Consider the following 22058-nt stretch of genomic DNA (forward strand, 5'->3'; position numbering starts at 1 on the left):
TATACCTACCACACGGTTTTGTATATAAGACTATGACCTACCATTCCAATGTATTGTACTCGAAAAATTGTCTTAATCGTCAATAAAACAGTTGTTTGACAGCAAATATGTAGTATAACACATAATGTAAAGACTACAAGGTGTGCCATAGCGCACCAGCTGGGAAGAAGCCAATGAGAATTCGCTCCCAAAACGACGCGCCAATTTGAAACATTTGAATTGAATACTTGTATAAATGGATTTTTTACAAAATTTGGAAGTACAGGAAAATTGTAAAAACTAATGCAAAACAATAATTTGATCACCATAAATAAGATTATAGCTAGATGGGAACAAAGGTAATCTTTATATTTAGAACATATGTCAAAGTCTGTTTGCGATAAGCAACGAATAAACGAACGTTTTCGTTATTGTGAGTACGTGTATCTGAAAAAATAATTATTACAAAAGCTTGGATTTCACATGGTGTAATGGGTTAGGTACTGGTTATAAAAAAAATAATTTCCAGAACAGCCATCGAACATAATAATTCATATATGAGAACTAACCAAGTCAGACCTTTGGCTACAATATATTATCCTAAGTTATAAGAAGTAATGATATTTTATGTTATAAACAAATTTCAGGATTGACTATTGAACTTGGCAGCCATTTGGATCTCATTCTTTTGTCGTTGAAGTCAACACCTAGACATATATCATAATAATGAACTTTGCTCTCATTTCATACTTATGTTGATGATAGGATATAACTCTATAGGAAGGTAAAACAAAACAACTTGATGTGGATGCAGCTGTAACTTGTCTGGCAAAACTCGATCGGCGTTGGCGACGCTAGCAAGCGATTGGTGCGTTGCAAGAAATGAGAGCAGAGTAAAAATATTACACTTTTAAAAATTTGTTACATCGTGCCCCATCATTTAAAAATTTAAAGCCGACATCGTTTTCAGACCCGCTAAATTTATAAAACACTGCTATAGTTCCAAACTAAATGAAAAAACGTTTATTGAAAGAAGCTTTATTGCTAGTTTGTTATAAATAAATTTACATTAACTTTATAAAACAAACTATATCTATGAACGTGAAGTTTATTTCAAATTAATTTTTGCATAATTGCAGAGTTGAGTAACGCAGCATCTGCAATGGTTTGTGTATCATCCAGTATCTTTGGTGGATAAGACGACATTAAATTAAATGGTTGATTCTGATATTCAGGTCGGGCAACTTGAATATAAGCTCTAATTTCGGCAACAGTATGTTCGTGATTAAATTGAGCAACTAATCTCGAACCATCTGCAAGTCGAATCTGCAAACTAGAAATGTTTTCTTAAAGCATAATGAAACATAAAAATTCCTCTTTTCACATAGATGGCCCTAGCATTTGAATTCGCCAGTAGAGGTGCTGGTATGAGTGAGGTCTTTGAAATCTCATGTCAAATATCACTGTTTCCATAATTGACAGGGTGGAAATTTTTTTACAGATACATGAGTATTTTGTTTGAACAAACGAAATTGCGCAATACACAGCTTGATATTTTCTTTGATTACACTTGTAGGTTGAAAGGAAATGATTTATACTTGTTTCCATGAGGGCAATAACAAATTTTGACTTATATTTTAAGACCCCACCCGCCAGTAGCACCAACTGGTGAGCAAAATTGGTTAGGTTAGGTTTCTAGTTGTCACTTCCTCAACACTGATTTGGTCAAAATATCAACAACTTGTATCTCAATTACACTCACCTAGTTGTTGGTTTAGAATTATCTAATTTGAGTTGTTCTCTGGCCTTTACTTCATAATTTGTTTTATCCTCATCACTACAAGTACCTACAACAGTTGGAGTAGGGCTACCTAAAGTATAACCTTGCCCTTGGAAAGCATTTGATGTTTTTGGAGGTTTATAAACTTCAGTTCTACGATCTTCCATAGCTAAATGTATCTGAAAACATAATCTTTCAATGCACGTATGGAATTTGATGAAATCATTCATTCATACTTGATTTTTGAATGATTCATTAAAGTCTTTTGAATGCATTTTTTACCAAAAATGATTTACTAAGAGTAATTTTTTAAACAAAATTACTACATTGGCAACAGAGACCATCATATAATTGATAAATATAGTTTAGCAGTATATAATTAATTTCAAAAAGTGAATAATCAAGTCACACATTTGGTTGTTCTTTGAAATCATATTAAATGTTAATAGAAGTAAATAATAAATAAACTAACTTCAGAAGTTCCCTTTCTCAATTCTTTTGGAATCTTTCCTTTTCTAATATCTTCAAGAAATTCTTTGTTAGCTGGATCTGTGTAAAGTCTCAATGTACCATCATTAACACTGAATCCATTTTTCCACAATCTCAATGCAACCTCGGAAGGTGCAGTAGGTTCAGGAATACCTTGAACTACTTCAGTATCATTGTCTTCTTGACCAAGCTTATATCCTGTTCCCCTAAAAGCTCTTGTATTGGATGTAGATGCCCTTGGTTCAACAATTTCAACTCCATGTCTAAATTGATCAAACATTGTAAAATCAAATAACATATTTGAATAGATATGTTGATTGGAACTTACTTTTGGACAGATTTGAACATATCAGCAACAAAGTCTTTCTTTTTGGGAGGACCTAGAACTTGCTGTCCACTATTTTCTGAACCTCCAGCATAGTATGCTTGTCCTTCTTCATCATCTTCATCACTAGAACTATTGATTACGCTAATGGTAGTTACATTACTTGCGATTTTAACCTTTGGTTTAGGCTTTTTCTGAATAGACACTGGAGACTTTGGCGATTCTGTAATTGGGGGTACTTCTTCAACGTTTCCGTCTTCTCCATCATTTTCGTAATATCTTGCCATTGCAACCTAAGCACGAAAATACATAAATTCTCTATTTTTTTCACTTTACAAACTAACCTCTAATTGCCAGTTTGCCGATTCCAAAAAAAAAATTGCTCTGTCTTCTGTTGCATCTGTTATTGACATGAATTGAGTAATTTTCTCGTTTTCTTCCGACATTTTTTGTGGTATATATTATTAAAAAATGTTTTAAACGCAGACACTCATATCTAAAACAGTACATAAAAAGCGTCGATCATCTAAAATGACTTAAATTATCTGTCAATGACTGTCACAAACACGATCTTACATCACAAATCAGAGTTAACTTGTGGTGCATTCCACTAAACCCTCATGACCATCACATTCACGACCACAGTATTTCCCGTTACACTTAGACCCAATTACACATGTGAAGTTTAACTTCGGCTTAAACTACAGATACCTTTTTTTACGTTTTATAAATGATGTTTACTGGCAAACTTTAAACGTTTTAAATTGTTTACATTTTTACAACAATTCAACAAATATCGGAAACATTTGGTTACATTTGTGACATCTAGCAGAAAAATGTCTGTTTCATTGTGAAATGTTAAATATAGCAATCTTGTTTTAAACGTCAAACCTCAAACCATAGTTTAAGCTTACATAAAATTCAACCTTAGTTCAGAGCGTTATTATCGTGAACCATAGTGGAATAATGCTTGAAAAGTATCTACATATAATATCCCATACCGCATCAAATAATGAGATATATTCTCATGATTGCTATCTGCGTTTCATGAGTTTTGAAAAATCCGCTAATTCTTTCCACGCTCACGCATATTGACAAGGATCGTCGTGAAAGTTAGTTATGACGTCATAAGTGACGTTCTCGTCGTGACCCAATGATCGTAGTTATTATGAGGAACGCCCAAAAGGGTATTTTAGGCGCCGTGAACGCTTTGTGAAATGCACCATTTATGGTATAGAATTAGAAAAAGAGAGAGAGAGAAAGAAGTAGAAAAATTTGAATTACTGGAGTACATCGACTGTTAAGTCAATAACCAAATTGTACTTATTTGATATGTAGAAATATTGATATAATAATTTATTATGATTTACACACTGTTCAACTTAACCATTTCGATGGAATCAAGTCGATATAGTTTCGCTTATCAAGAATAGGTTATTTAGTTCCCATTTTTTTACTTATAATATTTTCTCTGTAGAACTTTACTTCTCTTTGTTCAGATTGGGGATACAAATCATCTGAGATAGCTATACTCTATCGTAAAGAATTAAAAACGTGGAAAGGAAGATTTAAACTTAATAATTTCCAATTTATTTGTCTATCTTCTATCTAAGCGAATTATATACTGATGGCTTACAGGTGAGTGTCCAATCTTTTCGATGGACAGCGACTGTTAACAATAAGAGTTTAGAGGCACACATTACTGAGCGGGAGTAGTGGAATGGTGACTATAATGGAATGTGGACGCGCGATACTCAATCGAGGCCACAGGAACACAGTAATCTCAATCTACTGAGACAGTAGAACAGCTTTCATCCTGCAAAAACAAAATACATTTGGATAGCTTTCCGCGTCTTTTCTCTTTTTTCGTAGAGTGGTTAGGAATGTTGAATAGTAATCTCCAGTTATTGTTCTACCCTTATCCAAAAAATCAAACATGATTACTCCATGGCAATCCCAAAAAACTGAAGCAAGAACTTTTCCAGCAGATTTTTGGACACAAGACTTCTTAGGTCTTGGATAACCAGAGTGTCGCCATTCCATCGATTGTTGCTTTGTTTATTCTTCGTAGAAATGTACCCAGGTCTCATCTATAGTAACAATTTGGTTTAAGAAGTCTACATCGTTTCCAAATCGAGCACAGATGGAACGCGATGCTTCTACCCTTGCACGCTTTTGGTCAACATTCAAACATTTGGAGACACATTTTGCAGCAATTATTCTCTAAAAATAGCTACACTTTTAACTTTAATCGCTATATTTTTTTAGGTATTTTGAGGTCTATGATACATTTAAATATTATCATGTAGATAACACTGTTACTTTTGAGGACAAAGTAATAATTTGTTTTGAAAAGATATTCATTTATCGACAAACCAATCGGGACATTAAAAATAACAAGAACAATTCAATAAATATTTATTTTTTTATTTCAATAAAATACCTATGTTTCTTCAACAGTTTTCAATAATAAATCCATTAATTTGTGAAATCTAGATTTTATTTCATCTACTGATCTATTTTCAAGTTGATTAGCAATCGCCCTAAACGCATGATCCTTATCATTTTCGGTCTGGAATACTTCTAAAATTATTTTATCTTCTTCCCTCTTCCAATTTTGTCTTAAAACTGCATAATTCTGAGTTCTGTTGACAGATGATGTACTAGAATTACTGTCAGTCTCGCAATTATCCTGTGAAGATTCCTCACAAAATTCTATAATTAAAAATATTGCATTAATAACTGATGTCAATTGCTCATCACTTTTTAAATTGAGAAATATTTTTTTTTATACTAAATATATTAATATAATTTATTTCTAAGTGGTTTTCACCCCAAATTGTGTAATTTATGCAACTACCCACCTACCTAGTACCAAACATGTATGAAAAATGGGTTATCAAAATTGGTAGTTATTCAAAAGATAAAGTCAAATATTACATAATTAACACTCCTAGTCAATTCAACATTTTTTAACAAAAACTGTAATCCATACAAAGTATGTTAAAACCTGCTAGCAATAGGTTCTGACATTAGATTTTTGGCCAGTTGATCGTGGTGAAACTGAAGTCTTTCATTGTACTTTTCACTGGTCACTTCAATTTCTTCTCTAACTGAAAGGACTTATGGACCCTTGCAATGATATTATCCATGGAGCGTTTATTACCATCCTCCGAACTTGTCATTTAAATATCTCCATAATTTTATATTTAATGTAGGGGCTGAACCCCACAACTGGATTCCATATCTCCAAATAGGTTTAAGTATTGTCTTATATACCATAACTTGATGGATAATTATAATTTTGTCTAAGTTGAATCCCATCCACATATTCTTAACCATTGCTGTAGGTTGTCGAGATTTGCTTGAAGGATTTGTGATGCAGTTTGAGTATATCGGTGTGAAGATAGTAAAGCAGTGACATCGGCATATGTTGTACAAATGTGATATCTGATGTGGGGAAATCGGCTGCATATAGAAGATTTAGTAGCGGACCCAAAACACCTGCGTTGATTAGATGTATCGTTGAGTATTTGTTTTGGTACTTAACCATGAAATACCAATTTTCAACGCAGGATTTGTCAAGTAGACCCAAGAGCCAAACTTTTTATTTTGTTTTTCTTTGTACTTGCTCTATGGTAGCATGTTCCTCTCGGCATACAAATATTCTGAGTTCTGAGTATTGCATTATAAATGGATGTTATCATTTTAATGTCTTTTTTAGGTAGTTGTAGAATTTTTTTTATACCTTTCCATAATGGATATTCGGTTGCACTTAAATTTCTTTCGTATTTTTGGATAGAATCATTTTTATTGTTATTTTTGGTTCCCAAGTTGCTTTATTTAATTTGGTGTTTTTAACTATAGTTAGGTAAGTCTTCGTTTTTAACAGATCAAATGGGTTTTGGGGTATTTGCCTGGAAGCTACTACTACGTTTTTGTGAGTTTTGATATGAATCAGCTAAAAAAGAATATAGAAGATGAAATTTCTGTGGTACATAAATTCGAAATAATTTATAAACTGTTAGATTACTTATTAACATCATTACCACTTTCTGATTCTGCAGTTTGTTGTTCAGGACTTCCTAGTTTAACTTCACTAAATGATTCTCCAGCAGCACTTTGCTCTCCTTCTTCGCATGATTCTTCATGTAATCTTTTCAGTTGACCGTTATTGGAACCTGGCTTTATGTACTGTTTATCTTCTGTCTCTGTTTCTGTAGGTTCTTCTAATTCTGTTTCTGTTGGTTCCTCCAGTTCGGTTTCCGTAGGCTCTTCCAATTCGGTTTCTATCTAAATATGCAAGATATAAATTTCATTATCAAATTAAACAGGTTTACTGAAAATGAAGACTATATTGATGTAGACAATGTACTAAAAGCTTAAAAATAATTGGGTAGGTCTTAGGTACTGATTTTCGAATCACTTATCATCAAATAGTACATTGATTAGAGTAAGAAATAAAATCTTGTGGTATAGCTTAATCTGGCAGCAATTTAAATGTTATAAAATCTATTATAAGGTATTTGATATATATTCACATAATTGTATATTAAAACATGTAAATAAATCTAGGCATCTAAATGAAACAAAACTTATGAGTTATTAATAAAAATTGCTTATGTTGATAATATGAAGAAAATTACATATTTTCGAATAAATGTTTCAGCTAAGCAATTTTTATTAATTGAGACTACAATGAAAGAAAAAGTTATTATTCTACATTTTCCTTACTTTTCACTTATCCATGTTCTACTATACAATTCTTTTTCTTCGATCGAATCAATTGTATGAATCAAGGTAATTATAAAATATTTCTTGCAAAGTATATATATATATATATATATATATATATATATATATATATATATACAAAAAGTACAGATAAATTCTTTCGAATTAATATTCAAAAATAGTTATAGGATAACTTGAAATAAATATAAAGTTATTATCGTTTAAAATGATACAATATATGTATAAGAAAATGGTTTACTCATAATATACGAAAGTGAATCCCTGTTAAGTGGTGAACAAGGCAATGAAATGACTTAAAATGAATAACACAATGAAAATTATGGTCAAATTTTATAACAACTAACCTGCTCTTCATGTTCTGTTTCATTAGGTCCTTCTGAATAAGCCTCAACAGACATTTTGGTTTGTACTTTCTCCATTTTACGATTAGCGTTAGTTTTCTTTGGTGAGTAAGTACGTTTTTTGGGACTAGATTTGTTAATTTTTCTTCTTTTAGGTATAGGTTTCTTTTGCGTTTCTTGGCTCACTGTATCTTTCGTCAATTTTGGCTTTCTGTTTCTTTGAGGTTTTCGTTTTGGTTTTTTCTTTTTATCTCCATCTTCATCCGTCTCCTAATGAAAGTTCATTTGAAATTATTTACAAAATATTTATTTTAAGGTGAATAATATTTGACAACTTTGTACTAATATTCAATTATCTACAAAATACAAGAACGTAGTGATCGCAAAAAGATTTTTAAATTCATTATGATACCCAGAAAATACTAGTAAATAAAATATAATTATATTCCAAATAGTTCTTACTTCATCGGCATTTTCTTTGGAGTTATTACTTTGTTTTGAAGGACTTGAATCTGTATGCTTTTTCCTATGAATAAATTTTGACCAAGATTTATCTGCTAGTCTTGATTGGTGGTCAACATTAGGACTAGTTAAAAATGATACTGTTGCTGGCCTCAACCCTCTTCCAGTCTGAAGGTATACTGTACCATTTAAGAACTAAAAAAAGTTTTTGTTGTAATCAGTAATTATTCGAAATGTAGATATAGTTTTTATACAGTTACATATCAGTATTTTCAATGCAGTACTATCAGGCTCACTTATATTTTTAAAAATAATTTTTATTTTTGCAGTTTTATACAACTATTGTAAATTGATTGTGTACTGGTATTATTGCAATGAGAATAAATTCTAACAGCACCACATTGAATTGAATTCTAAAGAATTTGTGACATAATGATGCAGAAATAGGACATGACTCAAATGATCGGATTCTTTAAAGCTGAAAAGCATGAAAATGTGAAACTACTGTTAAACATTTTCAGAGATATTTGGAAAAGTGCAAACACTACATACCTTGATACCACACTTACTACAATGTCTAAATTTAGATTTAAATTCTGCATCTTCTATTCGGTGACAATTACAAATACAGCTGTTACCACCATATTTGTCTTCCGCATCTGGTACAGTAAATATTTCACAAGGTTCATCATCAGCACTTTGGGACAGTTCTTTATTGATATCAAAAACTTCTGAAGGTCCTTCCAACAAACTAATATATATATATATATATATATATATATATATATATATATATATATATATATATATATATATATATATATATTATTGAAAAGAAAGAGTGAAAGAGTTATTTACCTTAAAGGGGGCGGTTCATCCAAAAAATTTTGGAGAAATAAATCAGTTAAAACAGCATTTCCTTTAAACATGGGTATTAAAGTAGTCTTAATCTTTTCCATAGAAACCCCGACAGCTTGTGATAACTCAGTAAGACATTGGTAAATTTTACGTAATTGAGACGGTTGATCCTTGAAATAAATTTCCAATTTCCTGAGAAATTTCGATCTGTTGTTCATCCTAATCCAAGGTATTAAACGACCTACAGCCGCGGCTTCTCTTTCTCTAAGAAAAAGGAGAAATTCATCAGCTAGATCCTTATATTTTACCCTCAACACAGGTTCAATTTTTCTATAAAGATCTATAGCATCGCCTTCCTCATAGTCATTTAATATCTGCATTATTTTGTGATAAGCTTCTATTTCTAATGTTTCTCGCATTTTGTCGTAATAGGCCAATGCAAACACTACAAAAAAATTATGAATGCATTAGAAATAAATAATTTGTGCAGCAAATTTTATTAATAGGTCCATTTAGATTGGCTCCGTCTGCTTAGTACCATGCAGCATACAGTAAAGCAATGAAGTTTAGAATTTTAACAACAAGCTTTTATTAATAAAATTCCTGTTTTTCTTTGCTATTGACCTTATCAAAGTAATTTAAAATTTGGAGTAAAATACAGGAAGTTCTATTTAGCTTTAATATGGCATGTTATTAAATAGAGATAAATGAATTCGTTTTATGGAACATAACATCCTAATTAGAATGAGCTTGATATTAAAAGTCAATTTAGAAAAACTTACTTTCATTTTTTTGTTTCTCAACTTTTCGATCTTCAGGCGTTGAAATTGCTAAATTTGCAAGAAATTCTTTGGTCATTTTTGCTTTCTTTTTTTCGGCAACTGTAGGTTCTTTTTTAGTAGGCGGTTTTACAGTGGAACTCGCAATCAAGAGGGCATTTAGATCTTCTTGATTGTCCTAGGTAAAATTAATCTGAGTATAGACTAGTGAAATAATAAAATACAAAAAATTCATTCATTTTGATATAGTATAGAATACATATAAAACCTAGAAATTAATAGCATACTAAGATGTTTTACATTATAAATAGTGAAAGAAATATGAAATTTTTAAATCAATATGTAATATAAACAACTATACCCTATATATCTCATGCTAAGAGCAAATTCTCAGAAACGATAAAACTACAGTAAATCATACGCAGAGATTGTAAGTTCGGTTTAATAAACCTTTAACTCTGCTAAGAGATTTAGCTAGACTGCCTACAATGAAGTCAAAATATGTAAATAACATGATTTACATATTAACGCCCTTCAAATACTGGCGGAAAAATGTAATGAGTATTTGTTCTAATATGATGGGATTTTAAAGCATATCATATCAAAATTATTGGTATATATTACACTGAAAAGCTTTTGCCAGACGATTATGGAAGGAGTATCAACTAGAATGAATACTATTACGAAAAGGGTGAAGAATTATTCTAAATTTTGGTGGCTGCTGAAATACTTTATGCAGATGTTTAACATAATTTCACTACATACTGTAATTGTTTCCTATAATTCTAGTTACTATTTGAAACTATTTGAAAAATTACGAACAGCTGCATGAAAAAAAAACAAATATATCATCTTGTTGAATAATAATATCAGATTTGAAAATCTTGTGGTAAAAAAGAATTTTTACAAACATGTATGTATATATTACGGTACCATGTACACCACGACCAAAAGGATCTACTGTATCCATCTTTCTTGCTATGATACTGAGGATTCCCAGTGTTTACAGTTGAATTATTAATCCCACTCCTCTTAGAATTTCCAGAATGTGGGACGGCTTTAGGTGCCACAGATCTTTGTCTTCCAATTCATACGCTCCCAGGTATCTCACACTTCAAGAGAATATGGATAGAGATTTTGTCCTCTGCATAACAACTAGTACAACAGCAGAAATTCTAATTCGAAGAATACATTATCAATAAAATGGTATTGTGATGTGGAATACTTTTTTTATGATTGGCAATAGAATTTATATAGGTACAAGTACAATGTGACTTGAAATGGAATAATAAAACTCCAACAGTTGTTACAAGATTCACTATCATAAGTATCTCAAGGAGACTGAAAACAAGCTGTTAGAACATCAATTTTTTTTTAATATACAAATAGAATTATAAATTATGCTCAAACTTAGCTCTCACCTTTCTTCAATAATGCAAGCCTTACTAAAATTTACAGGTTTAAAAGGTGTAGACCTTTACTATCTTTCGTGTTCTATGGGTATACCTAGCTTTACAGTATTTAAGAAGCTTTGTATCATGCGCTAAATTTATTTTTGTATATACACATTCACATCTACCTAAACTCAAATTGATAAATATTGAACATTCCTCTCATATTTACCTTTGTAATATCACCTTTATTATCATTTTTAATATCCAGTTTGACATTTTCAGTGGTTATACATTCTGAACTTGATAACTGGAACTTTGAAATTCCTACTTCAGAAATTTCTACTGTTTTTCCTTCTATTGTGTTGCCAGAACCATTATTTCCACATCCAATCTTTACAGGAGTACCCAGACTGGGCATGTTCGGTAACATTTTTGAAACCTCACCTTCATCAATAGAACTGCTGGTACTGATTCTTCTGTTTTTGCCTCTATTCAATAAACTACTTTCAAAATTTAAAGTGTATTCAGTATAACCATCCAATTCATTTTTATCTTTATGCTTTATTGCAACATTTGTGTCAATGAAAAACAATTGCAATAGTTTGTTGATACATGTAGGTTGACTCAAGCATTTTTTAAATTTTGTAATTGGATCCTGACCCCGATACAATAGGTTTGTTTTAGCCAATTTTGAGCGTCTGCTAGGCCTCTTCAAACGTCTTTTTCGTTCTGATGGGCGAAGTGGGGTAGGTGTTGAAACCTTTGGTAATATCTGTTTTTGAATATTATAAACTGGTTTTGAAACTGAATACACTTCAGTACCGGAACATGGACTTACTAATGAAATACATGATTGATTTACAATCTAAAAACAAACAAGTCATTGTATAATATAAATATAAGCACGTGAAACCTTCAAACTTTGTTGTCAACTGTCATTTTTTAAAATGAAATAAGGCAATTTTTAGCGACTGTTTTTTTTAATTAGCACAACTTCAAAATTCAATTTACGTCGATGTGATACAGTTTAAACAGATATTGTTTGAAATTCTGATTAAATAGTTCATTACTTAACCTTTTGTGGATATATAAAATTCTTCCATTGAAATGGTAGGTCTTCCGGTCTTCGTTTACAAGGCGGTAATATTTGCAAATCTTCTAATAAAATAAAATAATGTATACAAGTAGGAGCCTTATTATTTTGAAAATAATACTTTATTGGATTTTCATGAGGTCTAAAATTTTCGCTTTGATACATTTGATTTACTATTTGCTTAGGCTCTTTTATAGGCAACAAATACTCATGTATATATTCAGCTAGTGAAGTGAAAAGCTTTTTTTTCGAAGGATTTTCTTCAAGTTCTTCAGTGACTAATGGCATAAATTCTTCTATTCCTAATGCAACTAAGCTAAAAATATTGTTTTCAGTATATGTTTTTAAATAACATTCACGTTGAATGAAGACATTGAGGCCTGAAATGCTAGAAAACATAAACACGTTTTGCAGGACAAATAATCTTGTTAATCTCATTTTAATAAGTTATATAATAATTGGCAAGACTTTTACAAAAATATGTTAAACAGTTGAATTCAATAATATTCATAAACATCCATATTTCATTTAAATATTATATCAACTTGGAAGCTATTTTATATCTGTAGTTACTTATCAAAGTCTGACTTCTTAAACTGCGCTATAATAGCTCCAGCCCTTTGTCCACATGTGAGACACCTATACTTTTTATGACCTGGATGACTGTTAAGTATGTATCTTTCACTTTTTGTGATATCTATTGTCCATGTTGATTAAGCTGGGAAAGATGTGAGTGTGATGTTTAAATTGAGGGATGAGGCCTTGTATGATACTATCGAAGAAGCGTTTCAGAATTTATAGTTTATTTTCTATTTAAAGTGTTACAATTTATTACCGTCTGTGGTTGAATGATATAAAGAGTTCCCGGCACTTCACAATAGAAATTTTAAATGATTTTTTTGGGTAATAGGCACCTAAAGAAATCATCTTTAATATTATATAATTTTTTGGGTAATTTCTCTACTAAATCAACAGAACTGGTATGAAATTCGAATAAAATATTTTGCTTAAGATGTTTCAGTCATGTGTAATTTCTATTTTTACTAGGTAATATAAAATGAAAATAAGAAAATACAGAAGTTGTATCTCATTTAAATAATAGTAATACTACTACTGATTCTGGTGACGCTACATTTTCTATAAGAGAAAGTTGTTGTTTATACAGGTGAAAGTGTTTTCATTATTGTGGAGTGGAGCATTTCCAGTTGATGTACAGCTAAATTATGTTGAGAGCTCTACATTTAAGGTGTTTAAAACTTTTATTTGTACCGATTAATCTAATATCACTTCTTATTCTATTAGCAACGTGATTCTATGCTTGAATTATGTTTTTCTTTGTATCAATTTTGTTATTTTGGGAGTTTATAAATATTATAGTAGTCACTATAAAATAGATACACATTCTATCATTAGAGAGAAGATATTTATCAAAGGTAAAATTTTACTTTTTACACTTTTACACAATTCAATGGGGCACCGAATTATGTCTTAAGATATAACAGAGATTAGATAAAATATTTCCTTATTCTGACATTTAAACATTAAGCATTTCAGGTTCCAAATGTCTTCTTAATACCGTTCATATAATTCATATTTATTCCATCTTATAAATGAGTCAGGAAATATTAAATTGTTAAATTATTACAGACAGTATGCAATATGGAGAAATTAGTTATTTTGACAATGAACGTACATAAATTCTTTTGTGTGATTATTTAAAAATTAAGCATATTTAAACACTTTTTAGATTTTCTACCATTATGGTCGATATAAACCCAATGAAATCCTAAAGTAGGGGATAAATTAATTTTCCATGTACTCATGAAAACATAAGAAAAGTTCCAAAACAATTTTTAAAAACGAGGCGTTCTGAAACACAAGACTTGACAATATTAATTGGAGGTGGAGATAAAAAACAAATGTATTGTAAAGTATTCATAATATTAGGGACCTGGTATACAAACTAAATGATAATACTGAGAATTTTGAGAAATTTTTACAAATAGATACCAACGGCAACTGATGTTTCTCTGGCGATGCAGTTTTCACCCTACATTTCAGTGCTGGGCCATATAGGTAATTCGAAGAATTTGTATAACTTTATTCAAAAGATTATTTGCGTGGAGTAGGCAGATTGAAACCATAGAATTGGATAACTTCTTACCAATGAACGAATAATCACTCTATCCCCAACCCTCTTTTCATAATGACTTCAGTGTCGAGAATTTTTAAAATTCCAACGCGGTTCTTTGCTCGGGTAGTTCTTTGCTGACGGGTTAGAACAAAAAACAATATATTGGGGTATAGCTTTTGCTATCAACAGAAATTCACACATACTATTCTCAAATTATTGATTGAATCATCGGCATCACAAGGTATTTTGTGAAAATATGTTTATTTGTATTTATCTAACATTTATGTCAATCTTAAATATTTTTACATATTCATACAAATTTAAAAGATAGCAACATACATATTCAATGTGAATTATAGTACATAAAACTTAACTTCTACCATAGATTATTCCGATATTATAATACCTAGGAATTCATCGTCAAATTGAACACTTCCCAAAAGGGAAGTTTAATAAATAATTTTCATTTTCCAAAATGTGCTGCAACCCCAATATATTGGTTTTTTTTTTGTTATATATATATATATATATATATATATATATATATATATATATATATATATATATAAATTAACATATTGGGTAAACTATCTACTTACTTAAGTTCAGGAGCATTAAAGTGAGCTATTTTGGAGGTGAATAGCTTTGGCGTTTTAAAGGGAATTTTCGGTAAAAGTGAAGTATACAAAAATATATCACTTTTCGATATAGTTTCCAATATTAATGTCGGAAATGTTACTATGTACTCGCTTCCTGTTTGTTTATACTTGAGTCTACAATATATAATAAATAATGATTACATAAATTCAATTAAAATGTCTATCTACCTTTTGAGACATGAGTTACAAAATATAAAATGAACACTATGAAATCAAGAGATATTATTCAAAAGGAAACTTTAAACATATATAATATAAATAAAATATAAGGAATTGACAAGATCAAGGAAATCAATGTAAAATACTGAGAAAATATCTGAACAAAATACAATATAACAAAAAAGAATGATTCAAAAACACCATCTGCAGATTTAAAAATAATCAGCATCCAATTACTGTTGCATCCAAAAATCAGAACTAGTATAAAAGCACACACACCCCAGAAGGGGTAATATAGCAGATTAAACAGATTACTCCATGGGTGTTACTTATGAAATGTAAATATATGAAAGAAATAATTGAACAACTTTTTTTTTGATGCCAAGTCTATTTTTTTGTCTGTTTAATTGAGTGGTTCATAATTCATTGGGACTATTTCTGTCTTATATGCGTGTTTTTGCTTATTTGAGCTGTTCTCTACTGCTTCTGTTCATTTTGTAGTTTTGTTTTGTTTTTGAATTTCTTCACATGAATACCATTAACAAGTTTATTCTTTTTGCCAATTAATTAGCTTGAAAACTATCTGTAGTGACACATTAAATAGTATCACATGACATTCATACTTTCTTTTGAGAATAGTTGAATTGTAATTAGAAGCTAGCCAAGGTTAAAATGGTCAGTTTAGAAATGCAAAATTTCATATAAATAAGTCAATTATATATAGTTCACAAACGATACAAACCCAACAGTACAGCACTGACTTCATACAGTGTCGAACAAGATATAACGAGGAGGATATTATATAGAAAAGATGTTTAACGACACAAAGTTTACAGATTAATAGATATCTTAAAAGTTCCAGTAAAACTAAATAGCAACATGTCAAACTTAGAGTAAAATACTGTAATGTTATACTTACGATTCATATATTGTCGTTTCTATGTGTCTAGAAAAAGCTAAAGTTATTTAAAATAAACATAAAAATCATCTAACATACTTTTTCATTTTAATTACATCTTCGCTATTAGATGCTAATAATTCTTCCCAGTATTTCATAATATCAATCGCTTTTGACAAATTGTAGGTATGAAATACCGATTTCTCTTTATAATCACCAAGATATTTAAAGTTATACTGAAATGAAAAATAAAATATTTGTTAAAATAATTTGATTATTTTTTTTTAAATGAATGGGGGAAATATAGCCCTTTAACGAGGTAAATTGAGAACCATATGGCTTTGATTATAAAATTCATATTTTTTTTTATGCAAAAAATATTGAAAGAATTAACATTACAATCATGAAATATAACCCACAATGGAAAAGTCTTATTCTTCACTAAAAAATTATATTATGTATACATGCATCTTTAAATTACCAAATATTCCTTCATTTGTATTGAATAATCATGTAACTCAGGGTGCTGATATGTTAGTAAATAGTTTTGTGTCATTAATTGTACATGTTGCCGCAATTGTTGACCTAATAAGCCAATCTGAAGATCAGTCAACATCATTTTTTCTGTTGCTTCAAAAATTGATTTATCATTGAAATCATTCTTCTGAGTTAGCTAAAAAATATATGCTTTAAGTTTAAATGTTCACCAAGCTTCAATTATAAACTATTTTTTTACTTACTGTATTATCCGTATAAATGCTGTTTTCTGAATTATTCATAGAATTTTGAAAAGATAAATGGGAATTTAAAAAATTTGTTGTCTCTGGTTCATCATCTTCAACTTGATTAAGATATGCTTGTTCATTTGAACAAAATTCATACAACTCTGAAATCAAAGCATTCAATTCTTTTCTGCTAACTTTAACAGCTTTGTCTACCCTGAGTTCTTCCTTATCAGGTTTATCTATTTCTTCATCAGATAATACGTTATATTCTGGATCCAATTCTTCTTCCTCTGGAAGTTTATTAACTTCTTCTAAAGGTCTGGTGAATGTCTTCAGAAAATTCTTCCAATCTTCATTATCACAGTCCATTTCATACATGTCAGTAGTAATATCAGGTGGTATAAAAGCTTCTTCTATTATTTCTAGTGGAGTGGAACTTAAAGAAAGTTTGGACCTAAAAATAAATTTTATTTTCATTTCATATTACCTGAAAAGATTTTGATCATAGTTTGTAAATAATCAAATATGAATTAATTTGGAAGTAGATTTTTTTTCCTAATAATATAATGAGCTTATTTATATTTATGCTTACCTTGTACGTAAAGCAATTGTAGCTTCATCCGGGGCATCTTCTTTTTCCTTCGGTGCAGTAGGTATTTTGAAAACACCATCAACTGACCAGTTTGTTTGAGCAGTAGGAACTGGAGAAGAAGCACAAGGTGAGGTAGGTGGTTCAGTAGTACATATTGAGCTATCTGGATCATCTTCACTCTAAAATTATAATAAATTATATATTCTACTTGGATCATCTATCCACCTGCATAAATAAGTGGTCATAGATTACATTTACTCTGTATAATACATACATACATACATACATACATATATATGTATATATATATATATATATAAAAAAAAACAATACTGCAGCCCATATTATTCTATTCATCTATATATATATATATATATATATATATATATATATATATATATATATATATATATATATAGATGAATAGAATAATATGGGCTGCAGTATTGTTTTTTTTTAGTAAATATTTTAACATGTAAGATAGTTCAGATTTTGATAATAAAGACCAGGGTACATATTTTTACAAATTATAATAATATAAAGTCTATTAATGGAGCTTGAAACATATTTGAATAATTGTATAGAATATAATAATATAACTAAACTGAAGAATATTACATTATCATTAATTTCAATAAAAAAAAACAATATTTACGAACAAATGAGATATCTCTTATTAAAAACTAATTATATTTAATAAAATTGCAAAATGTATATCTTACTTCTTCTAAATCATCCTTATCTTCATCTGCCATAGTAGGGATATATTCATCTCCTGAAGAATCTTCTTGTAATTCTTCAGTAAATAAAGCTTGTACTTCAGATGATGGTTTGGTAGCTGACCAAGTAACAGGGGGTATTGGAGGTATCGGAGCTCCAGGAACAGAACCCAATTCTCTTAAAAATAAATGTACATATAAACAATCTTATATATATATATATATATATATATATATATATATATATATATATTGTTCAATCACACTGTACATTAACCAATTTGTAAAATGGAAAATGCCTTAGATATTAACATACTTAAAAAGTTTACGGACGTACTTTACTAGGTTATTAAGCAGTAATTTTATTTTTAAAGTAGTCCACGAATGAAAAACTTACTTGGTTTTTGAACGTGTCCACTTGGGTTCAAAAATTGGAAGGGTTCCTTCGGCTGCCTTTGCATTATCTGCATTACGAATTAATGTTAATACATGCTCATTAGTAACAACTTGTCGAATAATCTTCCTCACATGCACGGCATTCAAATTTGTCTTCGCAGCTTTTTCTTCAAGCTTTCTTTCGAGTTCATCTTCTATACTTTCTATAATTTGTCTCTCGGATTCAGTAGGCTCCGGAGGAGGTTTCCTTTTGCGAGTTTGGCTTTCAATGACAATTTCTAAGTTATCATCTGAGGTTTCTTCTGATTCCTCCTTATTTAAACTTGCCTGATTTTCAGACATATTCTAAAAAATTCAACAAACATAAACACAAACTCCAGGATAATAAAGTTAGGTTAGTTGCTTCTGGTATTGTTTTGGAAATGTTGTTTTTCAAATTGTCAATACATCACTTTCACAATCACGGTCTTACACATATAAGACCACAGTGACCTCTGTGTATAAGACAGTGATCATAAGATTATTAGACTTGTTGAAACTCATAGAACTTTACAAAAATGATCTGTGATTAATATTTATAGTGCACTAGTGAAACAATGATTGGGTTGAACCGTTCATTATTTATTACTAAAGAAATTACAATTACGTTCACTGGTATTCGGAAACTATACGATGAAATCATGGAAAAATAGATGTACGAAAAGAAATATGGGAAGTTTTTGCAAGTTGAAATGTAAGTTCGAAATTTCCACCAAAAACGCGTCTTTTGGAAATTTTAATAAAAATCTCGTTCAAATTAGGATCAGCAATCAGATAATCGGTGATCTATGGCATCCAGGATTACAGTTCCTAAAAAGCCATATATTATTATGGAAGGTAGAGATGAGGATTATCCCTTAAGGTGGCGGTTCGCGCCGCGACCGTTACTTGACGTTAGGCAATGTATACGCTACAGTTCGCGAGCGAGACAGAGACGGTCGCTGCTCCGGTACAGTAGTGTCTCCGTCGCGCTCGTGAAAGCACACGTGTTTAGTGTTTAAAAATGAGTTTTTCTGACGAAGACTGTGAGAATCTGATTGAACTAATCAGGCAGCTATATAATGCACAACTAGACTCCTACAGAGAGGAAAATTTGAAGGGCAATATTTGGAAAAACATAGCTGAAAGCATAAATAAAACAGGTGAGTTATTCTTATTTTATTTATTTTGCATAAAATTAATATTTGGAAAGAAACATATAACAAAAATAAGGTATGGAATCATCTCAAACAGGCCGTGTGACAAATTGTTCTTGCCAGTCTACTGCTCCTTGGTGTGACGTGAAGTAATTGGTTAATTTTACTCTAATATCAAGTCTGTTGCTGTTCGAAAACCCTCCTGTTCCCCGTAATGAAACAAAATTTCATCTCCATCTAAAAAATGGGGTAATATTATGTTCGAATTTGGTAGATTTTTTGGTTCTGGAAAATTAAATTCGTTTTTCATGATTTGTTTTTCCATTGTAGACTTTTGTAATATTCCACTATCTCCTTCTTTGCTATAAGGGCCAACATCTACTGCAATGAACTTGTAATTATGATCTACAATAGCCAGAAGAACAATTGAGTAATACTCCTTATAATTAAAATACAACGACCCACTATTTTCAGGGGCTCTTATTCTTACGTGCTTCCCATCAATAGCACCTGTGCAATTGGGGAATTGCCATTTGTCCCAAAATCCTTCAGATATAAGCCTAAAATCACTTTCTTTTGGAATAGGCATAAAAATTGGCACCAAAACAGTCTTTAAATGTTTTAACACCTCTTTGACTATTTGTGAAATTCGAATGATAGCGAAGCATGTTTCTTCAGGTGCCATGAATCTGAAAATAAAAAAAATAATATTATTTATTACAGATTCGGAATGCTGTAAAAAATGGAAACTGATCAGGGACTCCTACAACAGATATAAGCGCAAACAAAAACAATTGACGGGATCTGCAGCACCAGCTAAAAATTCAAAGTGACAGTTTTATGAATGCTTAAGATTTTTAGAAAACACACTATCAGAACAGCAAACTGCACCAGTGTAGAACAAGAACACCAAAGCTCCTCCAGTGTAGAAAAAGAAGTTACTAATACCTCTAAGTAACAGTTCTGAAAAATCAACCGCCAATAATACAAAGAGAAATAGACAAAAAGAAGATGAATTTATAAAATTTATGAAGGACAAACAGGAAAACCAAAATAGACAGCTTGAGTCATTAAAATCTCAAGAATCAGTTAATGATATATCGACATTTACAAAACATATTGAAATGATGCTAAGAAAATTGAGCAAACGTTCAAGAGCAATGGCAAAAACTGAAATATTTAATATTGTATCGAACTATGAGATCAGAGATATCGAGTGTAAAACTAAACGCCCCTATACAAGTTCACCTTCATATTTTCCAACAATAGCGGCTTCATCAGGACCTCAAGCACAGAGTGATTCATCACGCCAGTTATCATATAATTCAAATTCATCATACAATTCATATTCTCCGATAAGTGCAGCTTCATCAGAACACCAAACACAGACTGGATTACCAAATATTTCGAGAATAATTCCGATGAATTGGCAAACTTACCTTAAAGCTAGTGCTAATTTTTCTTTCACTGATATTCTTCCCTTTTCTTGCATTGTTTTTTTTTCATTAAATTTAATATGTAATCAAACTGTGTTTTATTGAGCCGAAAATTCTTTCTGAATATATTGTCATCAAACATCAGGTGCTTCTTTACTAATAGCGAAAATGATCCTTCTTGACATCTAGTTAAATATAAATCCTTAATAGGTAATCGTCTTTCAGTTTTGTATTTGTAATAATAATAAGAGCAAATCATAGTCTTCTTCACAGTTAATAGTAGAATAATGGGATAAGCTTCTAATAGGTCCGTCGTGTCCCAAAACCGATCAGGCCATTTGGCTTGTACCTTTTGCCGAATTAATAATAACCAGTTTAAGAGTGAGAAACTTCGGTAGCTTGTTTCACTGTCGAATGAAGACCCGCATGATGACCACAATCACCGCGTTAATGAAATTCAGTAGCTGTTCTTCCGTGAGGCCGGTATCGAGTTGTCTCGCTCGACTGACGGCTAGCTGCGGATTCGATCGTCCCACCGATTTACCGTATCTAGCACCGGAACTTACTTTGGATGCATTTTTATGGGTTTTGAGCCAACTCATTGTTCGGTGGGCGTACAACCAGGGATTCTTGATCTTTTAACGGGCTTTACCTGCACCTCCAGGTTAGGAGCCCTGGGTAGAGGAGGGCTGGAAGTCGAAGTAATTTTAGATTCCGGAGGCGTTAAGCCCTAAGCCGTTACGGCAGTCTTGTGTTTGATTATTACTTGGAAGAGCTTTCTTGCATTCAAATAATGATTACTTTCATGAAGTTTAAATATTTTATTGTTATATAAAGAAAAATATGTTTGCTTCATTACATATAATTTTCAGCGACAACTTAGACAACTGACATATGACATACATGAAGT

At 30.8% G+C, this 22058-nt stretch overlaps 3 protein-coding genes and 1 long non-coding RNA gene across 7 annotated transcripts; 1 reads left to right on the forward strand and 3 right to left on the reverse strand.

Moving 5' to 3' along the window:
- Positions 1–1001: 1001 nt before the first annotated feature.
- LOC130451279 (NSFL1 cofactor p47-like) lies at positions 1002–3420 on the reverse strand. 2 transcript variants are annotated; one of them, XM_056790191.1, is made up of 6 exons: positions 3285–3420; positions 2918–3069; positions 2577–2866; positions 2232–2511; positions 1742–1938; positions 1002–1312 (listed from the first exon to the last, which is right to left on the reverse strand). In XM_056790191.1, the coding sequence occupies exons 2-6, from the start codon at positions 3017–3019 to the stop codon at positions 1093–1095; spliced, it is 1089 nt and encodes a 362-aa protein (XP_056646169.1). In that variant the 5' UTR covers positions 3020–3069; positions 3285–3420; the 3' UTR covers positions 1002–1092. The 2 variants fall into 2 exon arrangements, with proteins under 2 accessions (XP_056646169.1, XP_056646168.1); XM_056790190.1 differs by having other exon boundaries at positions 3150–3410.
- A 1554-nt stretch (positions 3421–4974) lies between these two features.
- Positions 4975–18940, reverse strand: LOC130451386 (uncharacterized). Of its 2 annotated transcripts, none has more exons than XM_056790363.1 (17): positions 18539–18940; positions 18145–18319; positions 17423–17601; positions 16846–17284; positions 16587–16778; positions 16205–16341; positions 16127–16153; positions 14989–15162; positions 12238–12571; positions 11392–12027; positions 9772–9946; positions 8990–9434; positions 8684–8882; positions 8132–8326; positions 7673–7939; positions 6623–6866; positions 4975–5288 (listed from the first exon to the last, which is right to left on the reverse strand). In XM_056790363.1, the coding sequence occupies exons 1-17, from the start codon at positions 18877–18879 to the stop codon at positions 5017–5019; spliced, it is 4431 nt and encodes a 1476-aa protein (XP_056646341.1). In that variant the 5' UTR covers positions 18880–18940; the 3' UTR covers positions 4975–5016. The 2 variants fall into 2 exon arrangements, with proteins under 2 accessions (XP_056646341.1, XP_056646342.1); XM_056790364.1 differs by lacking the exon at positions 4975–5288 and adding an exon at positions 5389–6534.
- A 484-nt stretch (positions 18941–19424) lies between these two features.
- LOC130450846 (uncharacterized) lies at positions 19425–21239 on the forward strand. Its single transcript, XR_008910630.1, has 2 exons — positions 19425–19718; positions 20436–21239. It is a non-coding gene; the product is annotated as an uncharacterized LOC130450846 (long non-coding RNA).
- On the reverse strand, positions 19724–22049 carry LOC130450845 (uncharacterized). 2 transcript variants are annotated; one of them, XM_056789511.1, is made up of 3 exons: positions 21152–21292; positions 20178–20401; positions 19724–20117 (listed from the first exon to the last, which is right to left on the reverse strand). In XM_056789511.1, the coding sequence occupies exons 1-3, from the start codon at positions 21202–21204 to the stop codon at positions 19876–19878; spliced, it is 519 nt and encodes a 172-aa protein (XP_056645489.1). In that variant the 5' UTR covers positions 21205–21292; the 3' UTR covers positions 19724–19875. The 2 variants fall into 2 exon arrangements, with proteins under 2 accessions (XP_056645489.1, XP_056645488.1); XM_056789510.1 differs by having other exon boundaries at positions 19724–20401; positions 21152–22049.
- Between the last annotated feature and the right edge of the window lie 9 nt (positions 22050–22058).

Source organism: Diorhabda sublineata, chromosome X (assembly GCF_026230105.1).
Source record: "Diorhabda sublineata isolate icDioSubl1.1 chromosome X, icDioSubl1.1, whole genome shotgun sequence".
Classification (NCBI taxonomy): Eukaryota; Metazoa; Arthropoda; class Insecta; order Coleoptera; family Chrysomelidae; genus Diorhabda; species Diorhabda sublineata.

What these genes read in the sequence shown, in the direction of transcription:
- LOC130451279 (XM_056790191.1), bottom strand. Translation starts at nt 3,019, where the DNA reads ATGTCGGAAGAAAACGAGAAAATTACTCAATTCATGTCAATAACAGAT. An exon ending in CGGCAAACTGGCAATTAGAG is followed by an intron (nt 2,867 to 2,917) that starts GTTAGTTTGTAA and finishes TTTCGTGCTTAG; the next exon opens with GTTGCAATGGCAAGATATTA. An exon ending in TGAGAAAGGGAACTTCTGAA is followed by an intron (nt 1,939 to 2,231) that starts GTTAGTTTATTT and finishes TTATGTTTTCAG; the next exon opens with ATACATTTAGCTATGGAAGA.
- LOC130450845 (XM_056789510.1), bottom strand. Translation starts at nt 21,204, where the DNA reads ATGCAAGAAAAGGGAAGAATATCAGTGAAAGAAAAATTAGCACTAGCT. An exon ending in AAATTAGCACTAGCTTTAAG is followed by an intron (nt 20,402 to 21,151) that starts GTAAGTTTGCCA and finishes TTTTATTTTCAG; the next exon opens with ATTCATGGCACCTGAAGAAA.
- LOC130451386 (XM_056790363.1), bottom strand. Translation starts at nt 18,879, where the DNA reads ATGTCTGAAAATCAGGCAAGTTTAAATAAGGAGGAATCAGAAGAAACC. An exon ending in ATTTTATATATCCACAAAAG is followed by an intron (nt 12,028 to 12,237) that starts GTTAAGTAATGA and finishes GTTTGTTTTTAG; the next exon opens with ATTGTAAATCAATCATGTAT. An exon ending in TGAGAAACAAAAAAATGAAA is followed by an intron (nt 9,435 to 9,771) that starts GTAAGTTTTTCT and finishes ATTTTTTTGTAG; the next exon opens with TGTTTGCATTGGCCTATTAC.